The 23,567-nt window shown below is 34.9% G+C and overlaps 1 protein-coding gene across 1 annotated transcript; it reads left to right on the forward strand.

The window, feature by feature from the left end:
* Positions 1–368: 368 nt before the first annotated feature.
* On the forward strand, positions 369–12,565 carry LOC120353099. The gene is made up of 3 exons (XM_039435741.1): positions 369–531; positions 3,910–4,102; positions 10,871–12,565. The coding sequence occupies exons 1-3, from the start codon at positions 379–381 to the stop codon at positions 11,017–11,019; spliced, it is 495 nt and encodes a 164-aa protein (XP_039291675.1). The 5' UTR covers positions 369–378; the 3' UTR covers positions 11,020–12,565.
* The last annotated feature ends 11,002 nt before the right edge of the window (positions 12,566–23,567 follow it).

Genomic DNA, 23,567 nt, shown 5'->3' on the forward strand with positions numbered 1-23,567 from the left:
TCCCTTTCTCCCAAGTTACCAAGCTGTGATTCAAGTCACCCTCACATATTTGATTCAACAGCCTATCTTTATCAATTATTCTATAGTGAATGCTTATCAATAATAATGATTTGAGAAATATATTTCTCAATGATTGATGATGAATATTTAGGCAGTAAATTATACATCAACATATTTCTCAAACGATTTGGCAATGAAACAGAGTTGAAAAGGATATAAAATTATCTGTTTTTTGACTAATTACAAACAAGGATAGTAAACCAATGTTTATTGGGTGCTAATTTTAAAACGTGAATTCCACTTTAGTTTATTTCATCAGTTATTGTTTGTGTTATGATTTTTGTATGGTATTTTGTTCAAAGGTGCTATGGAGTTGACATGGATAATTTCAACAGTGACATAATATTTGGCATTTTCCCCGAGTGGTCGTATTCAGTGGATAGCCAACATTTTACTCTCATTGAGAAATCCACATTTCAAGAGAAATTCATTATAACTAAGTATCAGTTAATGGGATGTGAAATAGAGCAGGTATGTACCTTCTCTGGGAGTATAAATAAAAATAGATATCCAAGTACCTTCTTCAAAATTGTTTATGTGACTGAACAATTTCAAAGAGGGTACTTGGATTTCCATTTCGATTTACATACAACAGTAGCCCTAAAGAAAAAAGACAATTTCTCTGAAGGGTATAGGAGAAGCTCACAATGTTATCAACCCTGTTTTATAGGCCTTATTATATGTTTATGTAATGTAGCGTTTGATCTATGTTCACACTAGTGACCCCCTGGGTTGGAGAGCTTGCTCAAGAACTGTTGTATTGTAATCTCTAAAATCTGCTACTTTTGATTATACAGAGTTGATTAGAATCATGGAAACATTTGATATTTCTCCAATAAGAATAATTTGACATTACCTAAGTTTCATTGAGGATAGCATCCTCAAATGAAATGGAAAATTACTCTTCAAAAATCAATCTATCGCTTCAACATCTCAAAACCTCATATGTACCCAAATTTATTTTTTGGAATGAGGAAGTGGTCATGTGATAAATGATTTATACAGAGATCCGAGAGAAAAGAATCTGGTGTGGCGCACTCAAACAATTTTCCTTGCCATTATGAAAATTGATCACCTAATGCTAGTGTTCACGCGCGTCTCAAGTCTACTATTCAAAGATCTGAGCCAGCTTGTGACAGGACAATAACACTGCGAACACGTGAAGTCTGCTATCTCTTCATAGTGAATGATTTAATAGGATCAACACCTGCTAACAGTTTGCAAATTGAATAATCTTATTTTCTCAAACTTCGAGCTTATTTTCAATTTTAGGTGAAAATTAAACCAAACATTAATTGTAGAGATTTTCATGCTCAATCTTGAATTTTTTGATTGAATTGTATTTGGAGCCTGATAATATTGGGAACCTAAAATCGAACTTTGCATAGATAGGACGAAGCTCCTGTAATTTTTACAGATATGAGACTTGCGGCAGTTGATAGAGCTTATCAATGACTATTTTAAGTATGAATTTAATCAAAATCATTGAAGCCGTATTTGAGAAAATCGCAAAAAAACCTGTTTTTGACACCATTTTCATCAATGTCTGAATTTCGAGTATTCATCAATATTCCTCATTCTGTAATTATTCTTATCAATTTCACTTTTCTCAATACCAGCCAATAATTATTTGTTATTTCTTTCTAAATTCATATCTTGATTTTCATCCATTCCTTCATCTTTCTCATCTCTCCTTACTCCTTGTACATTCTCATCCCGTTCTCCAAGTTTCTTTTTATTCCATTATTTGATTCCATTCCATCTTCCTTCCTCTATTCCATCTCAGTTCCCTCTCCACCCCATCATCACCCTTTTCCACCCTCTCTTCACCATTTTTCCCAATCTACAGAAATGATTGTAGGCTACAGATTCTAAACTAACATAACCAGTAATACTCGTACTTTCAAGTTTTTGTTCATCAATTTTCAATAATTCTCCATTGCAAGGATTTGGCCAGTTATCATTACAAGGAATTAGATCAAATGCTTGTGAATTTTTAGATTGATTTCAGTATTCAAATCTAGGTTTTGAAAAATGTTCCAACCATGGTTAGAAATCAACTTCGTGTGAAGACTAACTTCTTGATTGTGATTATAGTTACCACAAACTCTGTTTCGAGATCAGAATTCTCTCAATCAAATTGCTGCTTAAGTTGCAAAATAAATATTTCATCACGTTCTCGTCTCTTTTCATGTCCTTCTCTCCATGTTCTCGTCTTCCTTCACATTCTTTTCCTCACATTCTCATCTCTCTCCACGTTCCTTTAGCTCATGTTCTCGTTCTTTTTCTTCATGTTTCCGTTTTTGTTCCTTCATCTCATCATTTTCTCTATCTGTCTGTACTCTCTCCAACAAATTCTTGGTGAACTCATTGTCATAGCCTTCTGATTCGGTAATCAATTACTTATTTGTACTTCTCAGATTAATAGGCAGATCAATATTCAACTCTCTGCTGTTTTCAGCAAGTCACACTTCTTTGAACTTGCTGAATATGACATTTTCCACACAAAACTTCAGATCTATCTGGCGATCTATCCCATTCAATTTAATTCAATCCCGGATGAGCCCCTGAAGTTGTAGGATATTATTCTTCAAATCAATATTCTGATACAAATCAATAAAACTTTTATTAATTCCACACATTCACATCAGTACCTATGATAAGCCGGTTCTGGCTCCACCAGTGATGAGCAGCCAATAGAAAGCGAGGGGCGCGGCCTAAAGCCCCACTCTACTATCCCCTCCACCCTCCCCCTACACACATGAATCTGCCATTTTGTCTACCACCATGATTCCTCCTCCTCCTCCTCCTCACCAGCCAATAGGGAACGAGGGTTTGACAAGAATGAGAGGGGAATGACAAAGAACAGGAAGAGGAGGGTGAGGAGTCATGGTAGGGGACAAAATGACAGATGCATGTGGTGGGGGGTTGGGGAAGGGGGTAGTAGAGCGGGGCTTTAGGCCACGCCCCTCGCTTCCTATTGGCAGCTCATTGCCGGTGTACCAGAACCGGCTTATCATAGTTACTCACATTTTACATTATCATGATCTATTCATTGAGCTTTTCTCCTGAAAACTAACTTGTTCATTTATTTTATCAACGATGTTGCCTTTTGAATTGATCAAACTTCATATGATGATATTATATCATACGTCAAAATAGAATCACCATAGCTAAAATCTTATCCTACATGAATAAATAAATGTAAAAACTGTAGTCATTGCATGCAGTCAATTCTTTGGCTGATTAAATCACAAAAAGTTTTCTTTTGCACTTTCAATGTTATTTTATATCCTGAGAAAGGTCGAAGGAGTAAGTCAATTTTTTTGACCTGTGAAAAGGCTCGAAGAATACATATTTAGATTTGGAGCTGATTGATCAATTCTTTCTAAATTTATTGTAGAACATACAAACAGACGAACAATGACTTTTGCTTTTAGTTGGTCAATAGTGAGAGTGAGAACTCACTAGCGCTTGTTCAATAAGTTTATTCAACTTTTTCAGTCACTTATGCTCCTTTCACACAAGGACACCAATGAAACACCAGTGATACTCATGGATGGCCTCGTGACCTCCACATTCGGTTGCGGGTCCTGCACCCAGGCTCAGAACCAAAATATAACTTAGAGCTTTCCCTGATTTGTTTTCAATGACAAGGCTATTTTAGATCCCAGTACTTTCTTCCAGATCGATCCTCCAAATAATACTGCCTTCATATTGAGTCATTTTGAGCCCAGACGTTCACCTAATGGAGAAGAGTTTGCAGTGTTGTTTGTATATCCACAAGTAACTGTACATTTCTGTTCCACTGAGATCTGTTACTGATGATAGATTTTTTATTTTCCATAGTCTCAGAAAGATACCTTCTTCAGAGTTGTGATAGAATACCTTTTCACCGAAAATGTTAACGAAGTTCATGTGACTGATACCATAGATAAAATCTATAAGTTCAAACTGCCAGGATCTTCCACAGGAACAAGCTTTGGAGTTGTGGAAACCTTCGACTTCAATCTACAAACTCCAACCGACGCCTTCAGATTTGGTGAGCATGAAACAAACTATTGTGAATTCCTTTTTAGTCCAGTTACTATATTTATGACAAGAGATAAAACTACTAGATTTTGGGTGCATTGGTGCATGCAATTTATATTGTGGTTCTGATTTTTAATATATTATTGGGTACATAAGAGAAGTTCAGAACCAATTTCTTCACCCGAAATTTCCTTGTGCTAGATAAAGGGTGGCCCAAAGACCTCGTATTTTCTGCTCATTTTCGAGTCATCAGCTATTTCTGCCAAATCTCGTAATCGGACGAAAACATTCGCTCCCACCTTTTTTTCAGAACATAGAATTCTGAATGAAATGAGATCATTCGGAATTCTTATCTCCAATGATTACTGAGTTATGATTTTTCAAAAATGAGTGAAATTTGAAGGAAAATTCAATTTTGATGAATTTTAGTTTTTGTTCTACAATATCTTCTGATTGTTAACACTCAGATTTGTAATTCAAAATCCCTCTGGGCGTTTTTTTGTGTTCTACAATCAGGAAGAGCGCTCTATCCCGAATAGATTTCCAGGTACACCTGACAAAACATTCTTTTGTGAAAAACACCCAATTTTCAGCTTCAACCATCATCACCAACTACATTGTCTTCACATTGATATTTCGCACATGACATGAGTTCATGAGATCATATTCCATGAGAATCACCCACTGGATGCACTTCATTTTAGTATTTCCTAGTGGAGAGGCAAGCTTAAGGACACCTCAAGGATCAAAATTTCGAACACCTATAACTTTTGACACAATGCTATGATTTCATTGTACTACACTTCATTCTTCTCGGCTCGTCAGGGCGGTCCAAAATCATACATAATGAGTCAAATTCGGTTAAGAAATGGAAAATTTATTGTTGAGTATACTTAGGCTCATATTCCAATGCAGAAAAATGGCCATTCATCCATATAACTCACCAACTATACTGTGTGCCATGTTGCAAAAATGAAGTACGCAAAGTAATCACTTCGCAAACTAGTGCAGAAAAGTGATTCTTTGCGTTCTGTAACAGTGCAGGAATGGTCACTTTTCAAGGTAACTGTAGGAAAATAATTTTTGCTCCACCAATTCTTTCTCTTTTTAATAACAAACGTTGTGCTTTTGTGATATGGTAGATAGAACATAATATTGCATACTCGAGGTGACTTTCATGTCTGGGATTGATTGATAGTTCATTTACACCCAAGAATTACCTTGTTTTGGGTGGAGCTCGTTTGAAGGACTCCAGTAAAGGCCGTATGAACTGGTGGTGGGGATAGGCTTGTCTTTTCTCATAATAGCCTACAGCTTTTCTATCACTGTTCGGGAAGTTTGGTATTGGTTAAGACAGTTTTGATCCATCTCATTAGTTCAGATGGTTTGATACTTTTATATCTTAATTGTAGAATCATGTTGACTATCAGTGAAGCCAGGCTGATGAGGGGCATCTCCAAGGTATGGTAGGTGATTTTCATATGATCCGTTCATTTGAACATGCGCTTCGCGCTCGGCCAGTTGGGTGGGTTAGCAGCCTCATTTGAATTCATTTGAATTCCGATCACAAAAATGATTTCTCATAGCCAAACAAGTAGCCTTTCACATTTGTTTTATATAATCATATTTTTCTTCTTTTAGTATCTTAAAAGCTAGTTTTATTGTGTGATTTGATTCTGAATATATTTTTATTTGAAGTAATGTTATCATAATTTGAAGATATTCGCTCTTCATTTCAGTTGTCAATTACACCCACCCAAAATCTAGTAGTTTTATGTCTTGTCACCCTTACATTTTTGGTGGAGGCCTTTTTCTTAGCTTACATAGCCTATTAGGTGGAGGCGCCTTTCGCCTTACATATTTGGCTTACAAAGGTTACTTCATAAATAGGTAAGAAGATCGGAGCTCGGATAAGAAACTGTCTAGAGTTGTCAATGAACGGTTGTAACATGGCTGACTGAATTCCAGACCTCAACCAGATATCTCATCAACTCATGAAAAGTACGTGTTTGCTATACTCTCTATGCATTACTCGCGCGGTGTAAAAAAGACCCCACAGAGAATTTTTTGGTGTACTACTCTTGCCATTGGCACAACTGTCTCAGTAGATAGGTTCCTGTTTCAGTGTGTATTTGATAAACATGCACTCAGAACTCTACTTCCTGTAACAGCTTTTCAGTGATAAATCATCATTCAAGCTGTCGTCATATTCACGTATTCCAATTTATACAAGTTCTATTTTCAGGCTCTAAATTTTGTAAAATTACGTGAAAATGTTTCAATTATCAGTGAATTGAGTGTAATATTTTGGTTTCTATCCAGCTTCTCAACCGTCAAAATTCTTAGTGTCTGTTGTTCTTGAGTGAAAAAGGACTAAATTTAAGAAAAGTGGAATTAGAACCTCATTTCGGACTTTGAAAATAATATATCTGAATTTGGGAGGAAAATAGTACAAGGAGTATCCTTAAATTTTCTCTCCCATTCAGTCTTGTGGAAATTAGAATAATGGATTAATAAATAAATACTATCTTGCATCCAAAAATACAGAGTCTATAACAGAAGTTTCAAGACTGGCCACAGAATAAATTGATCATTTTATAGTCCAGGCGCAAATGTCATGAATAAGGCACTCTGTGGTCATTTTTCGGTAACAGTCGTGGAAGAAGTCCCAATTTCCTCGTTAGGTCTAGCATAATAAGGATCGTGATGATGATAAGTCGGAATCATAGGCTTATACCAGTATATTGAGAGGATCTGTAGACTGAGATCGAGGGACTCATGTAAAGCATTTTTCAAAGACCTTGAAATACTCACACTTCTTTCCATTTACATTTACCAGCTTGTAGTTTTTGTTAAAGTAAATATCAGTAAGTTCCAATTTTGTACAGATAATCATGAATATAATACTCGAAATAGAAATATCATTGCATTTCCAATCCATAGAATTGTAGCTTTCGATAAAACTCCATTTTATTCAGGAATGAAACTCTATAATAGGTTGCCAACAAACATTCGAAACATTGAATCAGTCATTCTATTCAAGCAGGCAGTCAAAAAAATGTTATTAGAGAAAAGCCCATACGCAATCACAGAATTTTATTAACAAGAAATTGATTTTTATATATATATATATATATATGATATATATCATTACCTTCCTCAATGATACTTGACACTTCCTGAATAAATATTTTATTTTTTGATTGTAGTTTATAGTATAGTATTAGTACTGACAAGTTACTGTCAAATGGGATTATTCCCAAAATTGATGTAATGTAATGATTATTAATAAATAAATTTCAATAACCGTTCAAGATATTCAACCGTCTTTTGAACGAAAATATTTCTGAAATCTCCCTCTACAATTCTTGTTCAATAAAAGTTTTCTCTAAAACGGATAATTATAAGTTATAACCTTCAGAAGCCCTAGAAAACCTTTTCTCTTTTTTTCCAAATTTCATCTTATTATAACTTTCTGGTGCAAGAGATAGAGAGAAATTCTCAATCTTTCAGATTTTAAGAGTTTGGAATTATTTTACCATACCGGTAGTATAAGTTGTTGGTATGAGATAAATCTTTCGGATATTTTAGTATGATAATTTTGGAGCCTAAATCTTATGTAGCCTTTTGAATCTGATTCCAAATCTATGGAATTAGGATCATTTATCAGCTTTGTAACAATATATCTTTATGCATTGTAACGTCAACAAATGTGTTCTCCTTTTTGTGTAGTTGAGAAGTTGATATTGTGGTAATTATTCATATTGAATGAAAAAGACTAGGGAATTGTCAAAAAACCACTGATTTATTGATAAATGGAAAGACCGGTTTCGGTTATTACACCATTGTCAATCTCTGATAAACTAAAACTAAATACAAGAGCAGCAAAATTTATACTAGTAGGCGAGTACTGCTATTGGTCGAGGGCATGATCGCCTGCCATTGGCCTAGCTAGACAGTCTCCTCCCCCTCTTATTTTGTACTGAAAAGTAAATTTTATTATCATGGCGATTCTGTTGCTTAAGCCGCCATTTTGTCACACCGTTGAGGGGGAGGAGACTGTCTAGCTAGGCCAATGGCAGGCGATCATGCCCTCGACCAATAGCAGTATTCGCCTACTAGTATAAATTTTGCTGGTCTTGTATTTAGTTTTAGTTTATCTGAGATTGACAATGGTGTAAATACGAACGGTCTTTCTATTTATCAATAAATCAGTGGTTTTTTGACAATTTCTTAGTCTTTTTCATTCAAAATGTGTTCTCCAGCGCCCTCCAAAGAAAACTCTGCATGTTTTGTCATCATTGAGAGGCTTTGAACAAGAAACAGCTGTTTTGACAGTAGCTGCCAGCTTCTAGCATAGAATGAACAAGCAACATTCAAATAGTGCATTCTATTTCTACACTAGCAGGAAACCCGTGCTCCGCAAGGGTCTATTTTAAACTTGACAATCTGAAGCTTGACGTAATGAAATCTTGAAGAATTGAAATAGGCCTATAACCATCCTCGGTTGATAAAAATGTCAAGTTAATCAGTCCATTATGCGTCAATAGTTATTCGTGCAACTAGTGCGCAAAGTGACAGTTTGCTGCACCGAAAGAAACGTTTATGCCTGAGCCGTAGGCGAGGGCGGAATGGCTTCTTGAATGCAACAGAGGAACTTTGCGCACGTATTTTACATTAAATTTTTCCTACAGTTACCATTGAATATGAAAAGTGGGTAATTATGGATAAAATGATGGCTGAAATCCATCAAATGTTTGTGTGTGTGATGCTGTTATTAATAACAACCTTAATTCATTTAAAAATTAATAATCCAATTGAAGTTGAAATTCGAATTTCATAATATTGTGTGTTAGCTACATTTCTCATTGCTTGGAGTTGAAATAATTATTACTGACAATAGAAAAAAAGTATTATTCATTATTAAATGATGAGAAATTATTATTCAATTATGATTTAGATAAACATTATTCTTGTTTTAGATTTCTATATTGGGATTTTATCATAAATGTAGGGTAGCCATTGAAATGATTCTTATCTAAATCTAACCACAGTCATTGTTACCAACCTAATATTTGTTTTCGTGCACTAATCCTCCATATAACCCACCAACTATTTTGTGTTGCCATGTTGCAAATCTGGAGTGCAGAAAAATTTTTTCCCGCACTGGAGCGGAAAAGTGATTCTTTGCGTTCTGTAATCAGTGCAGGAATGGCCACTTTTCAAGGTAACTGTAGGAAAACATAATTTTCCTTTCCCGTTCATGTATCAGCCAGCTCTAGATTCATTATAGTACTAGCCATCAGGCTCCGCCCCCTGGACCCCCGACTGGATCGTCCAAAAATGAGATCAGCGGGCTCGCTTCGCTTGCCTGCATGTAGACCTCAGCGGAACCTCTGTACCGAATTCTGGACCCCTGACTGGATTGTCCAAGAATGAGATCAGCGGGCTTGCTTCGCTCGCCTGCATGTAGACCTCAGTGGAACCTCTGTACCGAATTTGAACGTATTATGTCAATTTGATCTCGAAAAACACCTGTTACTATATCGGCGTATCTTTGGCGAACAAAATTCTTCCACCTCAGCTAAACCTGTGAACTGAATTTTTTTAAATATATTTCCATCAATTATTGAAAAAGGTGAGGAAACACAGAAAAGCTGAGAAAACGCTAATTTTGGGCATATCTTTGGCGTTATTTCAAATTCCTCCTTACACAACATTATTGTAGTAAATTTGAACATTTTCTGTTTATTTATTCTCGATAAAGCTGGGAAAACGCTGAAAAACGCAGATTTTGGGCATATCTTTAGAAATTTTTCCAAATCCGTTCTCATTGCGCCTCTGAAGGGCCAACTGAACACATCAACCAAATTTGAAATGTTATGTCATATTTTTATCATATGTTGGGACGATCCAGTTGGGGGTCCAGACCAAACGTCTGGTTAAACGGATATGGCGAGCGAAGCGAGCCTGACGGCCAGTAATATAATATTCCCAGGAATAGCTCTGATCGAAGTAGCAGTACCCAATCAATTTTTCCGCGATAAATCAGGACCTCCTGAATAGATATTTAGGAGGTACTGGATGAATTGGTATTTAGGAGGTCCTGGATGAATGCATTTCAATCTTCGACTTGGTGCCAACCTAACAAAGTCAACTCAACTTGCCAACCTGACAAAATTTTTAATTTTGTTTCGAAGAGGTACTCTCTCTAGATTATAGTTCTATTCCAACATATGGTTAGGACATTCCAATTATAATTTTAAGATATTTTGAATAAGAAGAATATACATGCTAAAAGACAAACTTTTAACCCTTAAAACACACCCTTAGAGTCGAAATATTGCCAAAAGATTTCTTACGTGCACCTATAAAGGGCCAACTGAACATACCTACCAAATTTGAACGTTTTTGGTCCGGTAGATTTTTAGTTCTGCGAGTGAGTGAGTGAGTGAGTCAGTCAGTCAGTGAGTGAGTGCCATTTCGCTTCTATATATAGATAGTCTACAAGCGATTTGGGAATGATGCAGAGTTGGTGAAGGAAAGTGCTATCTGCTCTGTCTGATGACAGACGAGGATAGCAAACCATAATGTCAATCATATGCTTACTTTCAAACCTGAATCTCATCATAGAGTATTTCGTGAATTTTTTGGTGGGGAACAGTCACTTGAAAAATAAATAGCATTATACAAAGAATTTGAATTATCATAAATTAGGCTGGTGATATTTTACTGATTAAAATATTGACATTCAATTTCACTCATATTTGTTTTTCAGCTGGCACTGCGACTATTGACACATCATTCACTTTATGGTCTGATACAGAGTTGAACATGACGAAAGTACCTGTTGAGAAAGGACAGTCAAAGCAAGGTAAAACATCAAGAGTAATCTGTTGCTTTGGTCGAAGTGAAACTGCTCCATAATCAACGCTCGATAGGAATGGCTCATACAAAGTGTCCAATGATGTGGTGTGAATTTTGTAGATTTGGAGACTTTTAAGTGAGATTCACGTGAAAAAGTCAGTGAAAATGATAGGAGGCTCCAGTTGTCATATGTTTCTTTTTGACTTTCTTCCATAATATAAGCTGTGTTCGAGTTATCGTGTAATATTATGGCACAGTTGCACAAAAGCCGGTTGAATTTTAATCGTGATTAATTCCACGAGCACCAATAAGAGAAGGCTGTTTCGAGGAGAAGGCTGTTTCGAGGAGAAGGCAAGTCTGATTGGTTCTTGTGAAATTAATCACGATTAGAATATTCAACCGGCTTCTGTGCAACCAGCATTGGGTCTTCTTAAATATTAATAATAATAATAAAATAATAATAATAATAATACCTTTATTGTACAAATAGACAAGTTAGAACACATCTATATATACAGAATAATAGTAGGTTTTCAACGTGTAGAATCACAGCTCAAGGCCTTTGTAAGTTGCACAAGTCAAAAATGAAAAGATGAAAAAGTTCAGGTACATTGATATAAATGTCTTCGAGTTGCTCATGTAATAGGGTGGGAGGCCAGGGACTTTGTTAGCACCCTATTTTGTAACAAATAAAAAGTATATAATAATTGCTTTTAAAATCTCTACTCAACTATTAACCTGTTTAAACTATTTGAATCCACGGTTGGGAGCTTTGGATGGATTCGTTCATGCAAATGCCAAGATCTTCACTATTGTTTAACAACACTTGTTTCAGAAACAAGTAACTTATCACGAGCCAGGAACGTGAGATGAAAGATTTTGTAGAAATGCTACTGATTTATTAGTTGAATTATACAATTATCGGTCATCTTTGAAATTCTGTTACATCGAATTATAATATTCACTGTAATCAATCCGGTTATTTATTCAATTACTTGTTTCAATATTACAACATTAAAAATTTAATTTCAAATAATATTTCTCAAATTACTACTTTATCGCAATTATTCATAATTGATATTCAGTCAAGAATTTGCTAACTCACTCTACAATAAATTTAGGGCCTCGGTCAATTTATCTGGTCAATCTATTCGAGCTTAATAAAATAATTTTGGCACTCACCATTGAATTGAAAATTCAACAAATAAATCGGCACTCCCAATCACTCACGCTTACATTTCAACTTCGGTACTATATTTCAGACTACATGCTTTTAATTTATACAAAATAAAATAATAAGGAGATTTTTCATCTAATTAGGCCGAAGCCTAAATTAGAGACCGAGACTTAATCTGCGACTACATGAGTTCTTCTCGCGGTGACGACTCGATTAGAACTGCCGCTCTCCTACTCAAATTTTTCGATTTGCAAGAAAACACGTGGAGCGCCCGGCCAATAATTTCAGGGTAAAACGTCGTGGGGTCACATGGTTCGAATACATTTCTAAATACGTTTGCATTAATTTCATTTCGAAATTCAAGCCAGTACTATGGAAATGCTAGAAGACTACAATAATTTGGATGGATAAGAAGCAAGTTAGCAAATCTTTTATGGCAACACAAAATTTAGGTGCTTACTTTGTGCATGAATAAATTATTCAATTATCAAGAACAAGGTTCACGTGAGTTCATATTGGAAAAATTTAGTCCAATTTTGATCAGTTCAACAACCTGAAAGGAAGGCACAAAAAAACTACAATACAAACCTCTCAATATTCCCCATATTACACTCAAAATAACAAATAACATTGTGTCGTGAGATTGTGACGTGCAAATTATCAGGACAGCAATTGCGCCAGCATTAAAAAACATATTCTGTAAGAAACTTTATCTTCGCTTTGAAAACCTTCACTGACTCAAAAAAGTCTATTCTTCCAGAAAGCTGATTCGCACTTCCAATGCTTCTTTCTACTGGCGATGCGTAGCTTTGTATGACGGGTTTGAACACATGAAACAGTCCAAAATGTCGAGTCAGTACGATCAAGTCAATCCCACGTTCACCAACGGAAATTTGACCATGAAGGCAAGCATGTATAAATATGGCATCGTTCTTCTTCCTCCGCCATTCCAAGTATTCCAAGTCCATGGCCAAGCACAGCTCCCTGTAGGATAAGTCTCCTGAGCCTGGAATGAAGCGTTGCATCGAGTACTTAACGAAGTCCCTCTGTAATCCCTCCAGCACAACAGATGTGCAGAGTCTATCCCGGTTCCAGATCACCGAGGCGTATTCCAGATGGCTCCTCACAAGTGCTGTGTAGAGACATATCTGTGTATTGGCATTTTGGAAATCCTTTGAAATTCACCTCATGATGCCAAGCTTCTTCCTCGCCTTGGCCACAACATTCTCCACATGCTAAGTGAACAGTAACTTGAAATCAAATTGAGCTCCTAGATCCTAAACACTATTTACTCTTCTTACCTCTTCCCCTTCAGTCTTGTATGTAGCTAAAATCGGGACAATTTTCCTGATGACAATGTCATTGTCAATGTCTTTTTAGTATTCAAGGATTCAAGGACAGTGAATTTCCCTTGACCATTTGATCACCTGATCAATATCCTGCTGAAGACGTTGTTGATCTCTACTAGTGTTTGGCATTCAGTGTGGTTACGACTGTAGACAGGATACTTGCGAAACATGTTAATGAGATAACTGACATTAACCAGGTGACACATTGGATCTATTAATTGTGGGGCATTGACTGTGCTACAGGAGCTGAGAATTAATCTGGCGTCAAGGGTTAAGAAAGATAGCTTTTCTAAACAACAGTACGAGTCCAATGGGAAATACGACTTGAGAAGAAGATAAGTGACTTGAGAAAACGTATAGGGATAGTCACAAGTTATTTGCAAAATCCTGGTAGAGCTTTAAACGAACAGAAGACTCGAGTAGATGGAATCATTGTGCAGTATGTTGGATCTATTCAGTAAAGCAAGTTGCATGAAACACTGAGGTTGCATATGGTCCCATGGAAGCAGAAGCTGGCAGCGTAGGCAAACTGATGTCAGAGGTATACAAAAGCTGAGGATAGAAGGCATCAAGCAGCCTCATTCGCAAGTAATGAGGGTTGATTCTACAAAAGACTGAATGAAGATGTTCTTGAAAAGGTGAAGCATCAAAGTGCAGAAGCATTGGAGAACGTCTGGAAGTCCATTTGAGAAAGGCCAGTTGTGCATGAGGAAGATGCATACTGGATGAGGCAAGTGGAGAATGAAGAGAGGGAGATACCAGTCATGCCAGAATGTATCATCAGGCCAGAAGATGTTGCTTTGGCAGCAAAGAAAGCACACAACTGGATGGCACCTGGACCTGATGGAATTCAAAACTATTGTCTCAAAAATTTCTCAAGCTCTCATCCTGTTGTCGCAAAGTTCTTTGATAACCTTCCAAACTCCGAGTCAGAGATACCAGCAGGATTTGCATCAGGCTTGACCTATATGATACCTAAGGAAGAGGGTGAACTCAATCCTAAAGTTTACAAGCCGATCACCTGCTTGAATAGTGTATACAAGCTTTTGACCTCCATTATCATCACAGAAATTGACAAGCATATCACAGAGAACTGTATAATTGCCCCAGAACAACTTGGGTTCAAGAAGGGAGCAAAATGATGTAAGGAGTTGCAAGTTGATGACTCCTTCATTCCGGTATCTCCCTCGCTTCATTCTCCACTTGCCTCATGCATCTTCCTCATGCACAGCTGGCCTTTCCAAATAGACTTCCAGACGTTTCCCAATGCCTCTGCACTTGGATGCTTCACCTTTTCAAGAACACCTTCATTCAGTCTTTTGTAGTATTTACCCTCATTATTTGCGAATGAGGCTGCTTGATGCCTTCTATCCTCAGCTTGTGTATACCTTTGACATCAGTTTGCCAACGCTGCCAGCTTCTGCTTCCATAGGTCCATATGTAACCTCAGTGTTTCATGCAACTTGCTTTTCTGAATAAATCCAAAATACTGCACAATGATTCCATCTATTTGAGCTTCTGTTTATTTGAAGCTCTACCAGTGTTTTGCAAATAGCTTGTGACTCCCTCAATACGTTTTCTCAAGTCACTTATCTTCTTCTCAAGTCGTATTCCCCATTTGGACTCGCACTGTTGTTTAGAAAAGCACTTTTCTTAACCCTTGGTGCCAGATCAATTCTCAGCTCCTGTAGCACAGTCAATGCCCCACAATGTCACCTGGCTAATGTCGGTTATCTCATTGTCTTGCAAGTATCCTATCTACAGTCTCAACCACACTGAATGCCTTCCTGTTATATGGAACCTTGTTTAGCTGATAATGACATTCTTTAGCAATTCCTGCTAACTTATAAACATTTCACAGCAATTCCTGCTCAACTCTACCCTCATCAACTTCGAGTGCCTCAGTCACAGGAGCTATTACCTCCTCAGCTTTCACTGCGATGTTAGTATCTACATCAGCATTCTCTTGTACTGCATCCTCAAAAACTAATGCCTCATCAAGTAAATTTCCATGATTTTCCCCACCATTTAATGTGTTTATTATTATTATTATTCTCCTGTTTTAAGTTTTGCTTGACCACCCTTTCCCTGGGCTTCGAACTGCAAGGAAGAGTGACAAGCGATTTTACCAGAGTGACTGCTCCACATGTTCTTGTGGTAAACACACATATTATTTTTTTATAATTATTATTATCATTATTATTATTATATTATTATTATTATTTTATTATTATTATTATTATTATTATTATTATTATTATTATTATATTATTATAAATATTATCATTATTATTATTATCATTTTAATATCATTATTATTATTATCATTTTCATTATATTATAATTCATTATTCACGATTTCCTGGGGTTTCAAGATAGTGAGGTTATTCCATTTTGTACTATCGCTATAATTATTTTATTATTCTCATCATTATTATTGTTAGTATCATTTTCATCACTATATTCTCAATCAATTATTTATCATGGGTTTGGAATTATAAATTATTTGTTTGTCATGCATTGAACCAATATTAATTTACTTTCACCTTTTCCCTCCTCATTGTAATTTAAGCATCATGGAGTAACTATATCAAACAATGAATTTCCGCATACTGAAATGAATAAATGAGTTATTTCCATTGAAATCTATAAACAAAATTTTTAACTATCAGTAAACTAGTAGTTCTGTGAACAGTAGACCTCATGCAGTTATAAACCACAGCCTCCTCTAATACTGTCAATCTGAGTGAACTAAGTCCTGTCCTGACGTGTCGGTGTCTGGGTAAAGTCATATATAGCTTCACAAAGAAAGGAAAACAGAGGGAAATAATATCGCACTTCATTAAATATTCAAATGATTCAGTATCACTAATAAAATCAGAAGAGAACGATATTTGAGATAGATTCAGGAAAGTTAGTGAAGGGGCATAGAAAAGTGTATGAATAATTTGTAATATCTAATATACAAAGAAAGTAGAAGGAATTGAAAAAAGAAAGAGCTAGTAAATTTCAGAAAATAATGATAATTTAATCATCAATTGAGCAGCATTATTTCCCTCAAGGTGTTTTCACCAAGAACTCTTGGTCTATTGCATGGAAGTTTTACAAATTGATGAAATCTGGCATAAATATATTATTATTTAGAACTTCATATAATAACATTAATGCTCAAATGGATCCCCTAGTTTCTAGTTCTTGGACTTCAAATGATGACCTCGAAGTTTCAGTGAAAAAAGCTATCAGACAAAATCTATTAAACTTTTTGAAATAAAGATAACTCATTAACTTATTTCGAATAATCTCCAAATCATTACGGCAGTGCTTGACGGCATATCGGTGTGTGAACAACTAATGGCTGTTTGGGTTAGCTCACCGAGTTGAAAGCAGAGAAAAGTTGGAGAAAATAATATGCTACCTCGAGTTATCAATTGCATGCCTCATTTCTTGCAATCAATAGTCCACACAAAAGCTGATTTTTTCAAGTAACATTGATTTATAGATTGCATGCGTCATGCTTGCAATTTATAATCCACTCGACAGCTGATTTATGATGAATAATTCTAAAGTCTGATTTTTACGGTAATATTGGCATTTGAAGGAGACTTCTTTTCCTTTTGTATTATCCTTAAAATGCAAAATTTCAAAAAAAACCTATGTATACATCGACACAAAATTCAAAAAGGAACAAACCTGTCAATTTTTTTGGAAATTTATTGCTGCGTTCTGCTGTAAATGCGGAACATAACATAAACATAAGAACATATGAACATAAAGAGAATTGCAAAACTGTCGACTTGAATCTTGAACATCACTTCGCTTGGTCAACAATCGATTTAAAATTCAAAACTATTTTTCATAATCTTATTCAGAATTTAATTGAGCATCAGAGGATAGAAGAATGCCAGTGACTCGAAAACTAACAGCATTCAAGTAGTGGCTCACATCTTGGCAACAGTAAAATTTAAGATTCTTAAATTCTTAAATTTAAGATTCTTAAATTTAAGATTCTTAAATTCTTAAATTTAAGATTATGTATATTGGATGCTACTAGACAACTCGCTCCTCTCTCACAGTCATGTGCCCTAACAGGAGCCTCCAATGGATTGTATTTTCATTTTTTACATACAAATGTATTGTTAATCTTTTTTGGAGAATGAAGAATTCCAATTTCAATTCCAATCACACTTGGAAAGTCACTCCACGTTATAGAAAACGAATATAGACCACTATAAACTCGCCATCTTCAATGTATTTTCAACCAGTAACAGAACAGGAAGTACTGAAAACTATCAATACTCTTCGAAATGATAGTTCCCCAGGTCTTGACGGAATTGACAAAAGAACTCTAAAAGCAGTAAAAGAGCACATTGCAAGACCGCTAGCAGATGTTTTCAATAGAGTCTTTCAAGTGACGTCTTTCCAAATTCAATGAAAGAAATTGTATGAGACTTTTCCAAGAAAGAGGTGATTTTTTTTTTTTTTTTTTTTTTTTTTTTTTTTTTTTTTTTTAAGATTACGTCCTAAAGACTCCAGTCATGGAGTATGAGACAAGTCATGTTATTACATAATAATTCTAACACTAAGTAGTTCAACCTAGTTTAGGTTTGAAAGGAATCTTGAACACTATAAAAAGCTCTATCAACTAAATATTTTTTAATTTGTTTTTTGAAAATCTTCAAATCATCATTACTTTTCAAGATTTGAGGTAGCTTGTTATAAAATTTCCTACCAATATAATCTGGTTTTTGTTCAAATAACCTACTATTGTGACCCATTATATGATAATCTGCTCTGTTTCGCGTATTATACTCATGAACATCTGAATTCTGGATCACACCACTCGTTTTCACATGCATTACAACTTCATATACATACAAAGATGGCACAGTTAATATACCAAGCTTTTTAAATAAAGGCCTACAAGATAGATCTGAACTCAACAACTATAAGCCAATAACATTGGTCAGTAATATTTCGAAGATCCTTGAAAAACTTGTAAAAAAACGATTAGTTAATTATCTTGAATCAAAAAACTTGTTGTCACCCAATCAGTATGGCTTTCGACAAAACAGATGTACAGATGATGCTATATTTGAGTTGACAAGGTCCGTATTTGGATAATGGTAGGAAATGCCTTGCAGTATTTCTGGATCTAGCAAAGGTGTTCGATACAGTTTCTCATGGCATCTTACTGAAAAAGCTTCAGGCTATGGGTGTAAGAGGTGTTGTCTCAGAATGGTTCAGGTATTATCTGGGAAATCGTAGGCAGTGAGTCAGGATTGGGAGAAACCTAAGTGCAGGAAATAGCCTTCCAGTTAGCTTCGGAGTACTACAAGGAACCGTTCTTGGACCAATACTCTACCTCATCTTTGCCAACGAGCTGTGCTCTATGGATGTCAGTGGCAAGATTATCACCTTCGCCGATGACACAGCAGTATTATTCCAGGGAACGATCTGGAATGACGTCTTCAGGTCAGCTGAACTTGGAATGGGAAAAGTTACCTCCTGGCTCTTCAATAACATTTTGACAATTAATGCCTCAGAAACAAAATTTATTGCTTTCCCACTAACAGACTCCAAGAAGCCTTCTAAGACAATCAAACTACATCATTGCAAATTGGATAGTATGAATTGTAATTGTCCTTCAATAGAGCACACAAACAATATGAAATATTCAGGAGTCATAATAGATGAATAAACACATTTTACATCAAACGGCTAAAATCAGAAAATTAATTTACAAATTCATCCAACTCAGGCAGCTACTATCAATAGACATGATGGAAAATGTTTATTATGCAATAGTTGAGTCCATAGCAAGATATGGCATTTTGGCCTGGGGAGCTACAAATTTCTGCCACATCAATCCTATCTTCAAAGTTCAGAAGCTAATTTTAAGGATAATAGGACGCAAACATCCACTCTTCCCTTCAGTACCACTATACTCGGAGCTCAGCATCCTCAGCATCAGAGAGATTTACATTCACAGACTTCTAACATTCACCAGAAAGAACCCACAACTCTTCATCAATTTGAATCACCCTCAAGGAACACGCAGAAGGAACATGGACTTGGCAATTCCCAGGATGACAGCATCAGCTGCTTAGAATTCAGCCACATATTTGGGACCAAAAACTTTCAATAAACTGCCAATAGCTATTAAAGAAACAGTTTCAATCAATTCAGCGAATCGAAAACAAAAAAGTTGCTCCTGTCCAATAGAATCGATCATTCCAAATAGAATAGATAGGAATAGAATCAATCGAAACAAATTCCTTAAAAAAATAATTGATAATAATACGTTTTGAGGGAGAAATTAAGAACAAAAAAATTGGGAACAATCAGGATTTGAACCGAGGAACCATCGCTCCAAAAGCGAGCATTTTACCGTTACACTACACGGACGTTCAAAAATTATTGTCTTGTAACAGCATTATAGCCTCCTCATAAAAAACACATACTTCTGGGCTACAATAATGTAGCCTATGGAACTTCCTGTACGGTAGCATAGATGAAATTTGAACATTAATTATTCTTAAAAATCTAGAAGGAAAATTGAAATTTGGGCTTCCAGGTGCACAAGATTGATATTTTTAGAATCTATGTGCGAAATTTGGAGAACTAAATCATTTCTGTTTTTCCGGTATGCAATACACAAGTTGACATGTTTTGATGCGAACAAACGAACACACGAACAACACAACCCTAATCTCTCTCTTATTATATAGATGAATCCGCGATTCATGCATATCTGGATCTAATTTTTTACATAGGGATGATACTCTTCCTACAAAATATCTTCCATCTTCTTCGAATTCCATTCCAAAAGTATCGAACTCCTTTTCCAATTTCCACAATATTTGAAAGGAGATCGAAAAAATCCAATCATTTTTTTTCACTGGCATATATTCAAAATTGTTCTGTTGAGTCAATTCATTCTCAATAGCGTCAAAATATTTCTCAGCACTTCCTTTCAAATAAAGCAGCAAATATAATAAATTATCCTTTTCATCCCAACAATTGGCTAAGGCAACCTTCTCAAAATAGTTGAAAAATTCATCAATGTCATATTCTTCATCTTTCCCATCAAAAGATTCCGGTAATAGTAAAGGTCTAAGTTTTTCCATTGTTAATCTGTTCCAATCCAATTCTATCCAATAATAATAATAATAATAAATTCCCAATTATTCCGGTTTCAATAATCATAAATTCTCCATTCCTCAAAATCTCTTCAATAATAATAAATTCCCTATTCAATTCTTCCTTTAATAATCATAAATTCTCCATATCATTAAAAATCTAAATCTCTCCAATGGGTATCTATATAATAAGAGAGAATAGGGTTGTGTTTGTTCCTTTGTTCGTTTGTTCGCATCAAAATATGTCACTTGTAGATTGCATACCGTAAAAATGGAATGACTTAGATCTACAAATTTTGAACATAGATTCTGAAAATATCAAAATCGTGCACCTTGTAGCCCAAATTTCAATTTTCTCTCTAGATTTCTCAGAATTGATGTTTAAGTTTGATTCATGGTACATCATACTACATACCTACATTGATGTAGATGTGTTTGTATGAAGGAAGCTCACAGAGAAATTGATACCCTGGTAACAATGTGTTGCAATATGTGTTTCGATACAGGAAGCTCATGTTTCGATACCGGAGTTTTGATACAAATGCTGGCAGCTTATAGCGATAGTGATAATATTATATTATTGTGAGTTGTTAAGTTTTGAATATCAACATTTCATTGATTATTAATCTTTCAAATTTTCGAAAAGCTGTTTTTGTCATCTTTAATATGATAGTAGACATTAAAATCATCTACCATACAACACTACCGCCGCCGGTACGAGCAGTGAGTTAAATATTATGTTAAAAAATTATGTAAGAGTTTCGATTTTAAATGAAATCAATACAATAATATGGCCAACATACAATAATAATATTGTTCTGCTGACAAATTCCTAATCGGTGAAATATTGAAAACTTTTTCTTAACATAAGTGATGTACTGTATTTCAAGTATGATGAAGGTTAGGTACGGTATCGTATGTAGCCTACTGAAATCCGTGTATCAGAAACGAAAATTTGTTAACCCAATTGAAGAGCTATATTATTCAGCTCTTTGAACAAACATTTTAAATAATACGTGTCAGATTATTTTGAACAAAGTGCTATAAATAATCATTTACCAGCTTTTTTTGGGGCGAATTCAATAGCAGTCCAACCAAAATTTAACAACATTTTATTTGAATATTGCCGGCATGTTCTGCAATTTATTTGTATCACTTAATAATAGATGCAAAAATCAATGGATATCGTTATGAATTATTAGACAAAAACGAATTGAATCTTTTTCAAATGAAATATGCCACATTTATTTTCATTCTAGGTAATAAGGATAATGTGATATAACGTTAGTTACTAGACAACAGTTTTCGTGGAGTATTGGTGAAGAGCTCGGCTCCAAAGTGAAAGGTTCTTTGTTCAAATTCCAAAGAAGTTTTAATTTTTTTGTTCTCAATTTTCTCCCTCGAAACATATTATTATAAATTATTTTTTTAAGGAGGTTGTTTTCACCACGATTGAACTTGGATTCTATCAAATAATTATTCAATGTTAAATTTTGCAATAAAGTTGATTATTAATAGGTATGGTAGTATTATAAGAAAGGGAAGAACTAGCTTAAACACGTAGCCTATATATATTATATAAACTCATGTTATATCAATTATCCACTGCATACTGCTGTATATTACTGAAAGTTAATAACCCTGATCTACTTTCAGCCTACTTCATTTTATTAATCAATTATTTGATCTTATCTACCTATATAATTATTTTACTTTATCAATTTTCTGTTTTTTTCTCTTAAATATTCATATTGATTGAAACTTTTACAATATTCCCATAAATAAATGAATCCTTAGTTTAAATAATGAAATTAACGTCTTGGTAGAGAGTTAGTGGGGAGGATATTTTTAATATTCTTTACGAAGAATGGACATTGATATGTCCAAAGCTCTGCCAATTTATGTAGATGCATAACAATATCATTATTATCTATAGTTATTATATTACAAATTGCTTTTCATATCATATACAGTTGAATAATTATTTTCTTAGTCTATATTATGTGAATTCATCTATAATTTTGCTGAATTGTAAGCTATTGTATATAAGTGTATAAGCCAGTATATATTGTAATCTACATAAATAAATTACTCAATCAATCAATCAAACAAACCCCTCCACAGTGGGGGGGGGGTTAGTGCTGAGGTTGGTGCTCCTTAACACCCTTAAGAAAGGGTCTCAACATAAAAATATCATTAGAGATTCTGTGTGCTTGTTGCTCAGTTTCAGAAAAAGTTGAGTTTGGTTAGAGATCCCTCGACAAATGAATTTACTGAAAAAATTATTTCTTGTAGCTTTTTGATAAAATTAACGGTTTCTTAGTTATTCAAGAAATTGGATCTACTTTTTCCATAAGATCCTTATTTTCTGTTCAATCTTGACAAATGGGGTGTCAATGGGCTTGTAATTAGATTTACTGGAAAAAGTTATTCTTGTAATTTTTTTGTAAAATTAACGGTTTCTTAGTTATTTAAGAAATAAAAAAAGCTGGATCTAGTTTTTTCCAAAAAAGTGGGAATGAGGATCTTCATTTGAGGTTTACTGTGAGATTAGGGGTATGGCCAGGTTAAGTTAGTTCAGATTACATTGTGACGTGGTGTTGTAGCACCATAAATACTTTTGAAATGAAACAACCGAGCTTTAATAGAATTGTAAAATGGAAAGAATAGATAGCCTAGTCAAGGTACCGCTCAAGTAAAATCGAATGTTATTTATGATAAAGAATAATCATATTATCTCAAGTGATAAGAGAACCATGCAAAATCATAATTAAACAATAATGAGAATTCTTTGGCAGTAAATAAAATTATAAAGCGGCTTGTATATTATTGGCAGATTATAATAAAAGATTGCATGTACATTTTGAGGTTAGAATCTTTTGTTTTGATTTAATACATCAATCGATCTAGGATCAATCGACAGTTTTTTGAATCGATACCTAA

Source organism: Nilaparvata lugens, chromosome 9 (genome assembly GCF_014356525.2).
Source record: "Nilaparvata lugens isolate BPH chromosome 9, ASM1435652v1, whole genome shotgun sequence".
NCBI classification, from domain to species: Eukaryota; Metazoa; Arthropoda; class Insecta; order Hemiptera; family Delphacidae; genus Nilaparvata; species Nilaparvata lugens.